We start from the raw sequence: 16,914 nt of genomic DNA, 5'->3' as shown, positions 1-16,914 counted from the left end.
ACTTTTTTAGTATGGTGGGTAAAGTTCAAGGCAGAGTCCACCCATACTCCGAGGTTTTTTACCACATGTTTGTGTACAGGTGGTTGATCCATAGTTTCAGGAAACCAGTTACTTCCCCAGGCCGTTGTGTCTTTACCTAGCAGCAGAACCTCCGTCTTGCCAGCATTAAGTTGGAGGTAGTTAGATGACATGCTCCAGCTTATCTCGGCTCACAATTGCTGAAAATATGTGATACAGGGAACCTAATCTCTATTTGCTTGTGAAGAATCAAAAGCTCCAAAATGGACGTTCTGTACGGGTTGCCAGCGATTAAAGACTTTAGCAAAGGCCAAGAACTTCAAAGGCAGTGGACTATATCCGATAAATATAGGTGTTTCCCAAGAGAGTGCTACTTAAGTTAAATTGGAAAGGTTAAAGGCAATTTTCATCTTAAATGCTTAGGGCTCTTTTTTTAGAAATGTAATCTACATTGAGCCATGAAAGCCTTGAAGAGTTTCAGATCTGCAGATTATTTTTCAGGCGGAGATAACCTTGTGGCTCCACTGAGAAATCCCTATTTTACTAAAGCCGCTATTCTCGCCCTGGGCCCTGGAGCCCTCAGATACTGGGAATGGCGGGAGTCGGGTATTCCTAACTTTCACTAACGTCCGGACGTAATCTCTGTTAACAGAAATGTTCCTCTTGCCGAGCGACTTCCAAATAGTTCCCAGTCTGAGCGAGAGCTTGTGACTAGATGGGGAGTCATCGATATGAGCATCTGAGTCCGTTGGACCTCACAAGCCATCATGACCCTTGTGAGAGCTGTGTAGGAGGGGGACATTCTGATGCTCGCCCGCCACTTGCCTCCAGGTAAGCACAGTAATTGAAGTAACAGGAATCTACAAGCTACTATTCGAAAGAGAAGAGAGGAAAATAGGATTTGGGAATGAGAGAGTAAAACATGCTGGAGTGTCACTTCTCTCGGGCATTGTATATGATTCGGCCTGGCACTCTGTGTCTGGGAGGTCTTTGATGAAACCAGGCACACCAGTGGTACAACCAGTCTGACTTTAGCAATGAAGACAGGTGATAAATAATCATAGTAGTGGCAATATATTAATACTTAACAATCCACAACCCTTATGAACTTGCTTGATGCTCCATAAGGGAAATTTAGTAATGAACCCAGAAAGCCGCCAGTTACCTTCCCCGAGCTCTAAGAAGATGCTGAGAGGTGGTGGTTGTCCACTGTTACCCATAGGTGAAAGTCACTTGAGGATATGTCTTTGAAGGTGAACAAAGAGAAATACTCAGGGAAAAGGTAAAACAAAACAAAGGTGCAGGGAAACGCCAAAACGATGAACGAACTAAGAAAGCAGGAACATCACAACTAAGCAGTTGCAAGGTAACCTGTTACTGCCACAGACTGCTAAAATTACCCGGGATGTGATTCTACTGCAGGTTCATTGGTCAGCCTTCTCTATTTGACCTGAAAGCTCCTGCCTCTCAGCCCCAGTCTCCTATGAACCGTTCTCCATTCTCGTAGCATTCTCTTCTGTCTTTCTCCCATTTCTTTAACCTTCAGGTGAGCAAACCCCACCTGCTGTGTCCCTGACTCATGACACATAGGAGGCAGAACATGGAAGAGCACTAGCTGCTTCGAGAGACACACGTAAAAATTATAAGTTTTGAAGAGAAAAGTTAATATTACCCAGATCCCCTCACTTTCAGACTATAGTCCAGTTAACTCATTTAGGCCTAAAATCGCTAGCTAGTATGGCCATGGTGCTGGTTGAGGAATCCAACAAGTCTTTTCCATGCAGCCATTCAGGCCAGGGCCGTCTTAACAGCATTATAAACCCCCGAGCAAATCAGTGTACTGAGCCCTCTTTCCTACACAATCACACACAGGAATACAAATGCTTAACGGAAAATTAGTGTAACATTCTGGTCTGTATGGGGCCCCTATGCTCGTGGGGCCTAACTCAGGGGCGGCTCTAGACTCATGGCGGCTCTGGGCAGGGAGCGTAGGTAAGGGGCCCCGGAAGAGGGGGTCCAGGCGGGGCGGAGCGCAGAGGCCAGTGAAGACGGGGGTGGTGGGGGGTGGGGGGGGGGGCTCAGGGTGTTTGGAAGTGGAACAGAGCCGGAGGACACCAATTCCCTACCAGGGGCCGCCACGAAAATATGTATCCATCCTCAGAGGATTATTATATTAAGGATATATATTGGTGTGGTGGCCCCTGGGGTTTGGTGTCCCTGTGCAGGTGCACAGCTTGCACATGCCTAAGGCCGCCCCTGCCTAACTGCTCAGTGTGCCCATGCTTTAAGACAGCATTGATTCAGCTATACTGAGGCTTTTACACTGCCACCATGAGCAGGCCAATATTTCAGAGCTGGGTGACGGAGGAGCTTCCTGGAGGGTGGGGAGATGGAGGGTTCAGAATGGCTGGAGCACTCTTAGGGACTTATTTACAAGCCCCTTGCACCCGCGCGGTGCATTACTTTTAATATGGGAAAAAGTGACGTGCAAGGGGCTTGTAAGCATCACTTTTAATATGGGAAAAAGTGACGTACCAGCGGCGCAAGGGGCTTGTGTCACTTTTAAAATGGGAAAAAGTGACGTACCCGGGGCACAAGGGGATTGTAAAGAAGCCCCCTAGTATTTTTCAGTTGGTTGAGATTAAGTAGTGACCCATTTACCATTTTCATCACTATCATTAGTGAAGAGGTAGGCAGTCTTCAAATTATAATAATTTTCCTGCTGGATCCTGCTGGATCCATTATTACTACTACACTATTGTGGTTATATTACTACTTCTGGTATATGGAGGGTTGATCACTTAAGCATATCTCCCCAAAATTAGCACACGAGTTCCCATATGTAAAGCACTATTAAATTCAAATTTATATGCAATACATTTCCTAATTATACCATGTTATTTAATGCATTTGTTTTTGTCTGCAGGTCCTATTTCGTTGCAGAAATGCCTTGGGCTCAGAAACAAATTGCGTCAATGCTGTTTGAAAATCCACCCACAGCTACATTTGAGGAGGTACCAACATACATTTGTGTCTCAATCAATGTGTTAAAAAAAGCAGAAAATGAATGGCCTAATCTATATTTATGCTAGCCTAAAACATAGTTCCCTTTTATATATAGAAACATTTGCTATTTTGTAAAGGGTTATTCAAAGGTTAGGATTTATTTTTTAAGCAGATTGTTTATTTTAAAAACATTCAGTCTGATTTCAATATCATCCCTAAATTTACTTTACAAAAATATCACCTCTTTGAGTGTAGGGTTCATAATATTAACTCAAATTCTTTCTCAATATGTTATAGTTGATTAGAAATGAACTTGTATATATATTTTACTGCCCTTTACACAGGTGCGTAGTTCCAGGGGAGGTGTTTAAGGTGTTGCACCCTCCCAAAAAAGGTATGCTGTAGGAAATAGTAAGTTACAATTACTTTCAGTCCAGTATTGTGAAGTGGATTTTTACAGGCCCACGCTGACAAACACACACACACACTCTCGTCTATGTTTTAATGGTCTCCAAAAAATCTGAATTAATTTGAAAAATATTGTTTTAAGTAGCCCTAACAATCTGTACTCTCTTTCCACTGCCCCTTATTCTCCCCCATGTCCTGCTTCTCATGTAATGTGTTTTAACCCCTTCGCTGCTGGCCCGTTTCACTCGCTGTGCGGTAAACAAACGAACAGGGCGGGGCCGTGACGAACCCCAGCCGTCATCAGCACACGAGCACCGCGGAGCGTGACGGCTGGGGTTTGTCACCAGCATGCAAGATGTCCCAGCATTATTGTTGGGAAATCTGAAGCGCCCCCCCATCATACTGGCCAAGCTATGAGGCTGAAGGTGAGTGGTTGAAAAGTTTCAGCGCTCCTTCCATCATCTTGTTGTGTTTGCTTATTCACCCTGCATGGCCAGGGTATGCCAGACATGGGTCCCCTCCTGCCTGTGCCATGGTATTCAAGCTAGCCTGGCTGATGATGGGGTGATACCCTGAAACCGGTCCCAGAATGCTTGTTTCCGGTCCAGGTAGGACCTGACCTGGCAGTTCGGGCTGTTCGGGCTGCACTGTTCCCATGAGGAGCAGGGTCAAGACTGATTTACATATGGCTGGGTCTAAACTCGTATGGCATGGTAAGCAAATGAAGGATGGATTGATGCCAGATCTCTTGACTGGGGGTGAGTGGTTGAAAAGTTTCAGCACTCTTCCATCATCTTGTTGTGTTTGCAATCTTTCTAAACGTGGCATTGTTAAAAGTGTAACGATAAAGTTGACTTTACCAGTGAAGAGGATTTATCATTACCATTCCAGAGATATGAAACATGATAGGTCTACTCCCACTCAATCAGGAATTACAGCCCACAAACTTTCTCTCGGGGGCCAAATTTACAGTGTGCTTTGTGGCCAAGGGCCGCACCGGTGGGGGCTGGATCAGAAGGGTAGGGGGCGGGGCTAAAGCAAAAAAAAATTGTGACCATGATGTTGAACACAAGTCTCTGCAGCAGACGCTTTCGTCCACTGAGCCACCAGACCCGGCATGCACACACATCTCTCTCTTCCCCTCTCTCTTTCCCCCTCTCTCTCCTCCTCTCTCCCCCTCTCTCTCTGTCTCCCTCCGTCTGTCTCCCTCCATCTGTCTCCCTCCGCCGCCCTCCTCCCTCTGTCTCCCTCTCTGTCTCCCTCTCTGTCTCCCTTTCTATCTCTCTCTCTCTCTCTCACTCTCTCTCTCTCTCTCTCTCTCTCTCTCTCTCCTCTCTCTCTCTCTCTCTCTCTGTCTCCATCTCTCTGTCAATTTAAGCATAAGGGGAAATCCCTGGAAACAAACTGTATCAGTCCTCACACCACTCTCTCATTCTTTCTCCCCAGACTCTATTTAGTCACCTTCTATTCCCAATATATTCAGACTAAAATGTAGTGCTTACAATGTTTTTATTTATCAGTACAAAACGTTCTTTATCATAGCATTTAACATTTCGGAGATATTCCCGAAAGAGTACACATAAAAAGATTTATAGTTAAAAAAGTTTTGTTGTGACAAAGCATTTCATTTCATTTCATATCCGCAGAAAAAACCTCCTGCTACATATGCACATTAAAAAGATGACATAAACGAAAACATCACATCAAATTATGAACCACTATAGTTACCCCCTCTCACTAACTCAGTTAGATACTATTGTTTATCCTTAATTTGATCCAACAGCCTTATATATTTTATATGAGACACTTTTTGGATTCCTTTTTGGTATAGGCGTCGACTTATCTTTTTTTTAACAGAGCGAGCGAGAAACGAGGAGCGAAGCGTGGAGGTCAAAAACTCGTGAGAATTTTAAAAACGACCAACACCAATGGCGCCAAGAAACGAGGCAAAACCCACAAGATATCAGTCTGGTTTTGTGCGCCACTATATCTAAAAGGATAACGCGTATTAATCATTTATCACTAAAATACGAGGTATATGGGGAACGATAAAATATAAGATGGTATGAACAACCGCTTCCTGCACAAATAGAAGAAAATATACTGGCACCTCTGTTTTTCTGTTTTTTAAAAAAAAGATAAGTAAAACGTTTTTATGGGAATATCATCCATACCACAAGACCCACGTGGATGTTTCTACCTTATAAGACATCATTCGATGCTTTAAGAATTTATCACTTGAATTGAAGGAAAGTAACCCCTTGTGAAAAAATGTCCTGAAGAAGGTGGAACCACATCTAATGGTTTAAACCACCAAAACGCGTTGACGCCTATGCCAAAATGGAATCCAAAAAAAGCCTGGGAAGCTGTAGATACATGGGAAATTCCTGTATTGAGTGTCCCATATAAAATATATAAGGCTGTTGGATCAAATTAAGGATAAACAATTACAGTTTGTTTCCAGGGATTTCCCCTTAGGCTTAAATTGTTGTGAGTACCCTGTTCCCTGGAACTAGTAGGGTCATCTCTCTTCCTCTACTCCATCTCTCTGTCTCCCTCTCTCCGTCTCCCTCTCTCTGTCTCCCTCCCTCCTCTGTTGCCCTCCTCCCTCTGTCTGTCTCCCTCTGTCGCCCTCCCTCTCTGTCTCCCCCCTCTGTTTCCCCCTCTCTGTTTCCCCCTCTCTGTTTCCCTCTCTGTCTCCCTCCCTATCTCTGTCTCCCTCTCTCTGTCTCCCTCTCTCTGTCTCCCTCTCTGTCTCCCTCCCTCTGTCTCCCTCCCTCTCTCTCCCTCCCTCTGTCTCCCTCCCTCCCTCTCTGTCTGTCTCCCTCCCTCCCTTTCTGTCTGTCTCCCACCCTTGCTGTCTCCCACCCTCTCTGTCTCGCACCCTCTCTGTCTCCCTCCATCTCTGTCTCCCTCCCTCTCTATCTCCAACACTCGCTCCCTCCCTCTGTCGCTCTCCCTCCCTCTGTCTCCCTCCCTCTCTCTCTCTGTCTCCCTCCTTCTGTCTCCCTCCCTATCTCCCTGCCTCTGTCTCCCTCCGTCTCTCTCCCTCCATCTCCCTCTCTCCTTCTCTCCCTCTCTGCATTCCTCTCTGCCTCCCTCTCTGCCTCCCTCTCTGCCTCTTCCTGTCTCCCTCCCTGTCTCTTTCCCTGTCTCTCTCTTTCTCCCTCTGTCTCCCACCCCCTCCCTCTGTCTCCCTCCCTTTGTCACCCCATGACTGCCTCTCTCTGTCTCCCTCTCTGTCTCCCTCCCTCTGTCAACCTCTGTCTACCTCCCTCCCTCTGTCATCCCACCCTGTGTGTGTGTCAGCCCTCAGCCAGGGCTGAGATAGCTTCCCAGCGTGCACACGCAGCCCAGTATTTCACAGGTCTTGAAAAGACCATTTACATGTTAATAAAGCTTTGTTGCTTGTATTTCACCTCTTAGCGCCCCTGCATCTCCAAGCTGACAATCATCCCCCGGCCCCCACAGAGCAGAGTCTCTCAGAGACAGGCTGCTGCAACCAGCAGTGTTTGCTAAGACAATTTTTTACTTTTTTTAAAACACAGGTAGGATGTCTGCAAGGTCCGTGGGCCACCAAGGAAGGCTTGCCGGGCCGCTATGAGTATCTGTGGTCAAGGCCACATCATCTAGCTGTGAAAGACCTGCCCCTATATCATGTTCTGAGGCTTCTGTCTGGACAATAAATTCCCTGGAATCATCAGGGGCCTTGAGCACAAGGGCTGTGCACATGACCTGTTTTAGGAAGTCTAATGTTTTTTGGCATGCCACTGTCCATATCACATTTCTGGGCTGCTTCTTCGAAATCAGCTCATTCAAATGGCGAACAATGGTGCCATATCCCTTGAAAAACCACCTGTAGTACCCTGCGAAGGCTTTCATCTGAGTTTGGGTTTTTAGGGGCTCCCAGGCTATGATAGTCTTTATCCTGGCCTGTAGGGGCTGCATCTTACCCCTAACCACCTGGTGTCCTAAGTATACCACAGACCCCTGGCCTATCTGACACTTACTGACCTTGATAGTCAAGCCTTCCTTTTGCAGAGCCCAAAGCACTTCCTGTAGATAAAAAAAAAGGGGGTCCTTCCAGCTGCCGCTGAAGACAGCTTTGTCATCTAAGTAAGAAACACCAAAGGCTTCCATACCAGCCATAACATGGCTCACCAGCCTCTGGAAGGTGGCAGGTACATTCTTTAATCCAAAGGGCATCACTCTAGATTGGTAGTGGCCCTCTGGAGTGGAGAAGGCTGACCTCTTCTTGGCTTTTTCAGTTAGGACAATCTGCCAGTACCCTGAAGGAAGATCAAAGGTACTCAGGAACTGGGCAGTCCCTAACCTGTCAATCAGCTAATCAGCATGGATTATGGGATGAGCATAATTCATGGTGACTGAATTGAGCCCCCTGTACTCTACACAAAACCTGAGTTCTGGTTTAGTGCTCGGTGGGACAGCTGTTGGGACTAGCACGACAGTGCTGGACCAATGGCTACAAGGTGGTTCATTCACCCTCAACTCCAACATCATGGATAACTCATCCTTGATGCTGGCCCGTCAGATAGCGTAGAGATTTTATTATTACCAGGGAGGCTGTCTTCTGTGTCCCCTCTGGGTAACTCCCAGAGTGAGGGAGAACAGAGAGGAAAACTGTCCCAGGAACTGGTGACAGTCCCTCTGCTGTTCTGAAGTCAGGGTAGTCCTTCACTTTGGTTGCTAGGAAGTCAGGTAGAGGGTCACTCTTGTCCTCCTCCCCACCATCTGTCACCAACAACATGGTGACCTCAAACATCTTAAAGTGTGGCTTGAGACTGTTGCTATGGAGCACCCACTGAGGAGTCTGCGGGTCTTGAGGTCCATCAGGTAGGTGACCTCCCCCTTCCTCTAAATAATCTCATAGGACCCAGTCCAATGGTCTTGGAGGGACCTGGGCTTCAAGGGCTCCATCACTCACACTTTCCATCCACGCTGAAATTACCTCCTGAGTGGCCTCTAAGTTTTTAGAAGTTTGCTTCCAGAATTTGGCCATCTGGATAAGGAGGGCTATCATGTAGCTAACCACATCCTGGGGAGGTTTCCTGGGGGTACAGAAGCTCAAAAGAGCCTAATCTACCCCCTTCTGTGGTACCTCTCTATAAGCAAAGAGAAGGCATTGTAAGAGGATGTCCCACTTACTCCTCAGGGACTCAGGAAGGCCATTGATCATGCTTTTTCGGGTCTTGTGAAATCTATCAACAAGCCCATTGCTTTGTGGATGGTAGGGGGGGGGAGAACTTATAAGTAACTCCACACTCCTTCGTCGTAGACTTCATATAAGCAGGCATGAAGTTGATGCCCCATCAGACACCACTTCCTTGGGGTATGCCACTATGGTAACAATCCCTATTAGGGGCTTAGCCACTGCAGGTGCAGTTGCAGCTCTCAGAGATATGTACTATGTATATCTAGTGGAATGGTCCACCAGTACCAGGATAGACCTGTTGCTAGAGGCTGTCCGGGGATCCATAGACCCTACAATGTTGATGTCCACCCTTTCAAAGGAAGTGCCAATGGGGCTGTGGCTTGCATCCCAAGATGGTGGTCGCATAAGCGACGAGCTCCAGGGCACCTAATCCATTAATTAATCCGATACCTCGCCCTTTATCACCAGATGACTACAGCATCGGGACTAAGGGAAAGCCAGAGGATCGTGGAGCAGGTTCTGCCGGGGACCATGGTGAACTGCTGCCCGTAATGTGGCCCACAGAGAATCCTGACGGTGTTGCGGGCCTGGGCCGGGGTAAGTGGATTTGGACACATGAAGCTCTCCTGTGGCCTGTGCGGGGCTGCAGCGGCTGGAGATCTGGGCCTGGGAGTGCTGTGGCCGATCCGGAGGCTGGAGGAACAGCGCTTTGAAATCCTGCGGTTTATGACTCCTGCCGTATATGTGAAGGCCCCCTACAGTGCTGGACTGCTTAAGAAGACCTCATTTCTGAAGTAGGGGGTGGATCTATGATACCTTCGGAGGATCGTCATTCTCTTTATTCCTTGCCCTCCTGATTAATAGAAAGTTGCGTGAGAGGTGGCCTCTCGGGGCTCTCATTGTATATAGCCCTGTGCCGTCTCGCGCTGGATGTAACTTCCCTGGGCCCTGCAATCCAGCCCTAACGGCTTGTCTGGCAGTCACTGTGCTGTGGCCCCATCGCATTGGACTTGGTTATTTTGCTGTTTGGACAGGGGAACGGGAGTGGCAGCTGGGCACGGATTCGGCCTGGACATCTGAGGGCTCATATTAATCAGGCGTGGCGCTGCCTGAGAAACTGTGAGTAGCGGGCGGCAAACTGACGGTGAAACTAGCCTGGTGGGGGGCAGCAGTGAGTCGTCGGCCGGGCTCCAGACTGTGTGAGGTCCTGCATATGTGATAGGCTTGCGTCATGGAGACAGGATATTGAACATTGACCCTTTCTGGAGAAACCGGCCAGTTGGGTGGACGCTGGCACGGTGTGTACTCCTGAATGTGACCCCGGATGCTGGCACGATTGACTGGGGATGATGTTTGAAGGTGGCGGACCTTCACAGCGGCCTGCTGTGTGCTGAACGTATCATCCTGGAGCCTTGGAGGAATCTGTTGCGCCCCTGCTTATCGGAGCACCTATTCAGTGGGACGACAGTGGTGCCTCCGTGGTTGGAGTTAGTGGCGGCAAAAGATGACTGATTCCCCACTCCCATGATGTAGCTGAGCCACATGGTTGCTGAGGTACGGGAGAGGCTGTCTGTTTTCTCTGGTGGCCCCCGCCCTTCTCCCCCCTTGGTAAACTGCTATGACTCCCTGGGGGGCTTCAACACAACTGCTCAATTAGGAACAATCACACGGACAGCCCAACCCTACCACCGGAAGCAGCATGAGGCTCCCTAGTACCAGTATCCTAAAGCATAAGGGCCTATACTGTTTTGAGACTGATGTCATCCTAAGTGCTGTTACAGGCTGTGATTTTGGAGGGGGGACTGGACATCATTGCGGATGCTGCTAGGCTACTCTTCAAGGGGCCGACTCCATTTGTACCTACGCCCAATGATTGATGGGAACACTATTTTGAGTGGCGTCAGGTTTCACAGAGTGGAAACGTAACACATACCCGGTGCTGACACCAATAATCTTGGGCAGAGAGAAGACCAGGACGACTTAGAGGACTGGCAGAACTGGATCCCGCCCCCACCCCCCTTCAGAGACCTCATCTGGGTGCTCTCAGCGGATGGAAGAGGGAGCCACGTCCACACCTCCAGTTGATAAACTGGACATGATCCTGCAAGAAATTTGTGTTTCTAGATCTGTGCTTGAAAACCAGTTGGGCACGATCACGGGGGAGCTTAATCTGCTCAAAGGCGATCACAGGAAATTGGCTGATAAAGTCCAGACCAATGAGCAAACACTTGAAGCAGTAGTGCCCTAGCTGAAAGAACATGATGAGCAGTTAAAACACATTTACCACCAAATTGAATCCTTACAGGCCCGTGCAGATGATGCAGAAGGCTGGGCTCAACGTAATAACCTCCATATTGTAGGTCTCCCAGAAGGTACAGAGGGCCCTAATCCAACGAACCATGTGGAAGAGTGGCTGAAGTCCAGTGTGCCTCCGTGCACTTCACTGTGGAACTAGCTCATCGGGTGCTCACACGTCGACTTATTCCTGGAGCAAATCCTCGTCCGGTATTGGCCAGGATTTTGAACTATAGGGATCGAGATCATGTGCTACAAGCTGTGAGGGAGAATGGTCCACTGCAGATTGACAATGCCAGAATTTCTATTTTTCCAGATTATATCACTTCATCAACTAGACAAGAGGCCCTCCGGTCCGCCATGGCCTTGCGGACTGTCCGTCCACCTATCCGCACCAGTCCCTCTGATGAGGTGAACTCTGATTCGGATCTCCCCGAGCACTCAGGCTTATATACAAAACACAATGTTCACAGTCCAATGAAAATGTAAATTGTAAGTTGACACAGTCACAGGTCAGTAATCCATAAATTGATCAGCAACTCAGATCCTTTCAATCAAGGTTGGTTTATTTCTTGATAATTCCTTTTAATTCACAGTTATCCATATACAGTAGTCATCGGAAAAAAGCAGCCAACACGTGTTTCGTCGTGTTAAATAGCACACATTGACTTCATCAGGGCGTAACCACAATGTCCGTCGCAGAGCGGATATCGTGGATAGACGGTGCCGCGTTTTGAGAGAGATCGTAATTTGTGGAGATACGGCCACTTGATTACAGTGAGGAGGACTCCCATCCAGAATAGACTTTGAATGTGTGGGGGTCCATATATAATACTGAAACTTTTATTTAAATATCAGATGGGAAGAGAAATCTGCGACGGACATTGTGTTTACGCCCTGATGAAGTCAATGTGTGCTATTTAACACGACGAAACACGTGTTGGCTGCTTTTTTCCGATGACTACTGTAAATGGATAACTGTGAATTTTGAAGAAAAGGAATTATCAAGAAATAAATCAACCTTGATTGAAAGGATCTGAGTTGCTGATCAATTTATGGATTACTGACCTGTGACTATGTCAACTTACAATTTACATTTTCATTGGACTGTGAACATTGTGTTTTGTATATAAGCCTGAGTGCTCGGGGAGATTGTTGAATTTTTAGTGACCTACAGTGTGGGTTTTGGTGGGTGTTGGTAACCACACCTCTCCTCCTAGAAGCACCAAAAATATTGTAAATTACTAATTGCCCTGATTTTGCTGAGCGCCCTATTACCTGGGTTACCAATCTTTAGTCAACTCTGATTCGGACTCTAAAGGGAGTGTAGCATTGTTCCCATCAGAAACTACGCAGCTAAGTAATGATCCATTGGGCTGACCCAATAATGTGCAAGACGGGGTGGTACCCCCACATGGTACAGTTGTTTTATGTATGTCCTACAATCAGTCCATAAATAATGTTGGTGGGTCTCTATCCAACGCATGTTATACTATGTGTTGGATTTAGTATTAGAGAGGTATGTAAAATAGTCCTGTGGCCCGGCTAGTAGTCCTGGGCAGATGTCACAAATGTTCGACAAGTAATCTAAGTACGCAGCTTACCCCACAAGCGAAAGCAGTTGTTTACAGTGTACTATGTTACGTTTTCTTGCAAAGTTTGGTGAGCGAAGTTGAATCGTTTGACTCAGTATTGGGATCAGGTTGTATTGTTCAGATTGTTGCCGTACTGTCCAATCTCGATTTGTGAGGGGGGATTCTGGGGCGGGAGGTGGGTTGGGGAAGCTCCTGCTAATATGTTTTTTAAATGATGTTGGTTGCCAAAACTTATACTGTAATCTCCTGGACCTTTCGGGGGATGGGGGCTATACACAAACGTCATAAATAGTTGCACAATTACACTGCCGTAAGGCTCAAATGTTACCTACAGGAGACACATTTAATACGATCTAAAATTTGTGAACTACTGAGACGCTAGAGAGGCCAGCTTTATGCAAAGACGTATTCTGCATTCTCAAGGGGGGCAGCGATTTGGTTATGGGCGGGAGTTCCCTTCTCCCTCGACAAGAGCAGAATTGATAAACAGGGTAGATACGTGCTTCTACGGGGAGCCCTGGATGGCAAACAAGTTGTATTAAGATCAATCTATGCTCCAAATGTAGACAAAGATGCTTTCTTAGTGTTGCAGGCTCTATCAGATTGGGCCCCATAGCCCTGGTTGTTGGGTTGGGATTTTAATGCAGTGTTTGATGTACACTTGTCTCAACCCCCTACCGGGTTCTAACGTTATCACACAAGCCGCCATTCTGGCTCGTTGGGCACAGAGATGGGGTCTACTTGAAATTTGGAGGTCACAACATGTTAATATGCGGGAATATTCTTTTTATTGACACCCACTGAAGTTCCACACCCGTTTGGATCATTTCCTTTGTACATCAGACTTTTTCCCGGCAATCAAGCAGAGTACCCATCTGGGTAAGACTATATCTGACCATAATCCCATAGAATTGACACTAAGCGGGGACCTATTCCAACACCTATTCCAACGTGGCGATTACAGCTCTTGTATTTGGAAGGTCAAATGTTTCGTACTTCATTGGCAACTACCATCACCAAATACTTTGATGAGAATGAGGGCACTGCCACGACTAGATCACTGGAACAGGAGGCTTTTAAAGTGACGGTGCTGGGAGTCTCAATGGGGTCCTTAGTGGGTGTCAGACGGGAGCTAACCAGAGACATAACAGATCTGGAAGACAAATTGCAAGCATTGGAACTGGCTGCCTGGGCAGACACGCAGGCAGCTGGAGACCTACAGGAGGCTAGGATAAAATATGCCGAGCTCTTAGAGCGATTAAGAACAATTGACTTGAACGCTTATACACTACCACACATGCTGATGCAGATAGGGCCAGCACATTTTTGGCGCTATTGATTAATTCATAAACATCTCCCACACCAACACTGGCGGTTCATGATACCCACCGCAATTTGATTACTTCCCAAGCTGAAATAAATAGTATATTTCAGGAATTTTACACAAGGCTTTACATGGCTCCTTTTCTTGATACAACGGATACAATTTCACCCTTTCTTGGAGTTATAGACCTTCCCACTGTTTCAGACTCAACTGCTAAAGAGTTGGCAGCCCAGTTACTTCAGCAGAGAACAGTAGTGCTATAAAGGCATTGGCTTGTAATAGGACCCACGGCTCAGATGCGCTCCCCATTGAATTCTATTCAACATACGCGGCAACATTAATCCCGAAGTTATTGCAACTTTATACAACTTCACTTGCAGAGGGCATACTGCCTCCCACAACCAGGGAGGCAATAGTGACTTCCTTATTGAAACCTGACAAGCCCCCAAACGACCTACATCCTATAGGCCCCTGTCAATTCTTAATACCGAATATAAAATACTCAGCAAAGTCTTGGCGTCGAGACTGCTTCCCCTGCTCTCCAAACTGATACATACAGATCAATGTGGGTTTATACCCAAACGCAGTTCCTCCCTAAATATAAGCCGTCTGCATGCCATGAGGCCCGCAGCCTCAACACTAGCTCTGCATGCAGGATGTCTATCCTTAGACATACGCGAAAGCTTTTGATAACCTGAGTTTGCCATATATGCTGGCCGTACTGGCTAAGTTTGGATTACCCCCAGAGTTCTGCCAATGGGTGAAATTGCTTTATACAGATCCTGCAGCTCGTGCTAAGACGGATACTACTATCTCCCGGGCATATCACATATTCAGGGGGACACGTCAGGGGTGTTCCCTGTTGCCCCTTCTGTTTGTGTTAGCACTGGAACCCCTGGCACAACATCTACTTCGCACTATGGCTCCAGATGGCATCTCAATAGGGGCGACAATCCACCCTGTATGACTTTATGCCGACGACATGTTATTATATTTTAAAGACCTAGGAGTGGACATGCATCCAGTGGCCACCTTATTCTCACAGTTTGGTGAAGGGTCAGGTTTATGTCTTAACGCCTCAAAATCTGTGGCCTATTCCATTTCCAACACTTTTAACAGGCCTAGTCTGCAGTTTGGCTAATTACAGTTTAGATTAGAGCCCACTACTTTCAGGTACCTTGGAATATACATTTGCAGAAACAGCGCTGATACCATAGATGGTAATTTGACTAGGACTATTAACTCCCTCCGCTCTCAGGTGGCGTTCTGACATAGCGGCCCGGCTGGCTGTGTCTAAAATGGTTCTGTTGCCCAGATTCCTATATCACTTTGTAAATCTCCCTGTTGCCGTTCCTGCATGGATTTTTAGGCCGCATGAGAAATTATTAACATCATTGCTTTGGGGACCAGGCCGCCACAGACTTGCTCTGGCCAAAATGCAGCTGCCGAGTTCCGCAGGTGGTACGGGGGCCCCTGATTTTAGGGCATATTGTGTTGCCGTTCAGCTGCAATGGCTGGCGTACTGGTTGGACGGCCTCAACCTAATCGAAATAGGTTATTTTCCTGAGCGCCTGCAGTTGGGAACACTACAGACCTTGCTATGCCCTGGAGCTGATAAGGTGAGAGATCCACCTTTTCTCCTACATATTGCCTTGCATTATTTGAAACAGGTGTTCAAATATGCTAAAATACCTACTCCTTACGTCCCAAATATACAAATCTGTGGCCTGCCCACCAGGCGTGGAGTATTATCAACTGCCAGAATTCGGAGCTGGATACAGGCAGGTACAGAGACAGTGGGGGGATTTATTTTTGGACGATAATCTGATGCACCATGACGAGTTTGTACGCACCAACGCAGTCCCGGACACCTTATTTCTCACTCATGAGGCTGTTATACAGTTTATTCAAAAGTATTGGTTGGTGGACTAGAGAGAACCCCCTACTTTTCAATTACTGCAGGCTATTCACATCCTGGTTCACGGGAGCCACTTAGTCAGGTGGTTCTACCACAGATTAAGAGAACGTCTGGGAACCCCCTACTGGCCCTTTGTCAAAAGTGGGACACGGCGTTAGCTAGGTAACTGAAAGACAGAGAGTGGGCTTTGATACTAGAGCACCCCAAACGGGTCTCCCGTAATTTCCGACTAAAATACAGCTGTTGATATTACACAGGGCCTACCTCACGCCATTGGCAATACAGAGAATGTACCCTACCACTTCCTCAGACTGTCCGAGATGTTCTCATCCGGATGCTGACTTCATTCACATGTTATTGGCTTGCCCCTCCTTGAGGGTGTTTTCGTCTAAGTTTACTTGGGGTCTCACCCAGCTTACTGAATATTCTCCTTGGGACACCATAGAGGACTGTCCTTTGGGCCTCTTCCCACTTCTGAAGAAGGCTACTTTGCTACGCCGTTTCACTGGACTGGCCCTGATGCTTGCTAAGAGACTAATCACACAATGCTGGAAATCCCGCAGGGCTCCCGTGCGAGGGTAGATGGAGTGAGGAGGTACTTAAATAGGCCACAGTTGATAGTGAGGCGCTACAGTGTGAGGAATACAGAGGTTTGAGGAGAAAGCCGGTCTCCTTGGACTGGGCTCATCTGATAGAACAGTTTTGATCTGAGATAGGTGGGCAGGCCGACAATTGTTTGGATACACCAAATGATTCTACATGAAGTGCTAGATTCCTAACTATAGCACGGAGCGCATATTTGTCCCTAATCCCCTTCCCCTCTCTTCCTTCTCCTCCCCACTGCCTCTCCCCCTCTTTGTCAGGACTCTTGCCCCAGCTGGAAACATTGTGAAACAGGACAGATTAGTTCATAGCAGCCAAGTTGAGGGAATGGTTTTGGGGAGGGGATTAATTTGGGAGGGAGTTAGGTTTCTTAAAAAATTTAATGTTGACAATTGATTGGACAGAAGATCGTTTGTAAGAACAAGAGTTATCATTGTCTGTTAGAATATATATGTTTTAGCAAATGATTATTAGTTGATTATGCCACCGTACTGTAACAATTACCCAATGTATAAACATCATCAAAAATTAATGCGGAGTATAATACTTGCTTGCAAACCCTGATGCCTAATAA

General features: G+C 47.0%; 1 protein-coding gene across 1 annotated transcript in view; it reads left to right on the top strand.

Annotated features, from left to right (window-relative positions):
* Positions 1 to 16,914, top strand: part of LOC147724400 (regulator of microtubule dynamics protein 1-like) — a 394,761-nt gene that overhangs the window by 201,011 nt on the left and 176,836 nt on the right. Inside the window, exon 5 of the mRNA XM_086918037.1 lies at positions 2,945 to 3,032. Coding sequence (XP_086774163.1) covers positions 2,945 to 3,032 — 88 coding nt within the window. The remainder of the gene's footprint in view (positions 1 to 2,944; positions 3,033 to 16,914) is intronic.

Source organism: Lissotriton vulgaris, chromosome 4_1 (assembly GCF_964263255.1).
Source record: "Lissotriton vulgaris chromosome 4_1, aLisVul1.2, whole genome shotgun sequence".
Taxonomy (NCBI): Eukaryota; Metazoa; Chordata; class Amphibia; order Caudata; family Salamandridae; genus Lissotriton; species Lissotriton vulgaris.
Note: the sequence above shows the minus strand (reverse complement) of the source record. Positions and strands in the feature narration are given on the sequence as shown.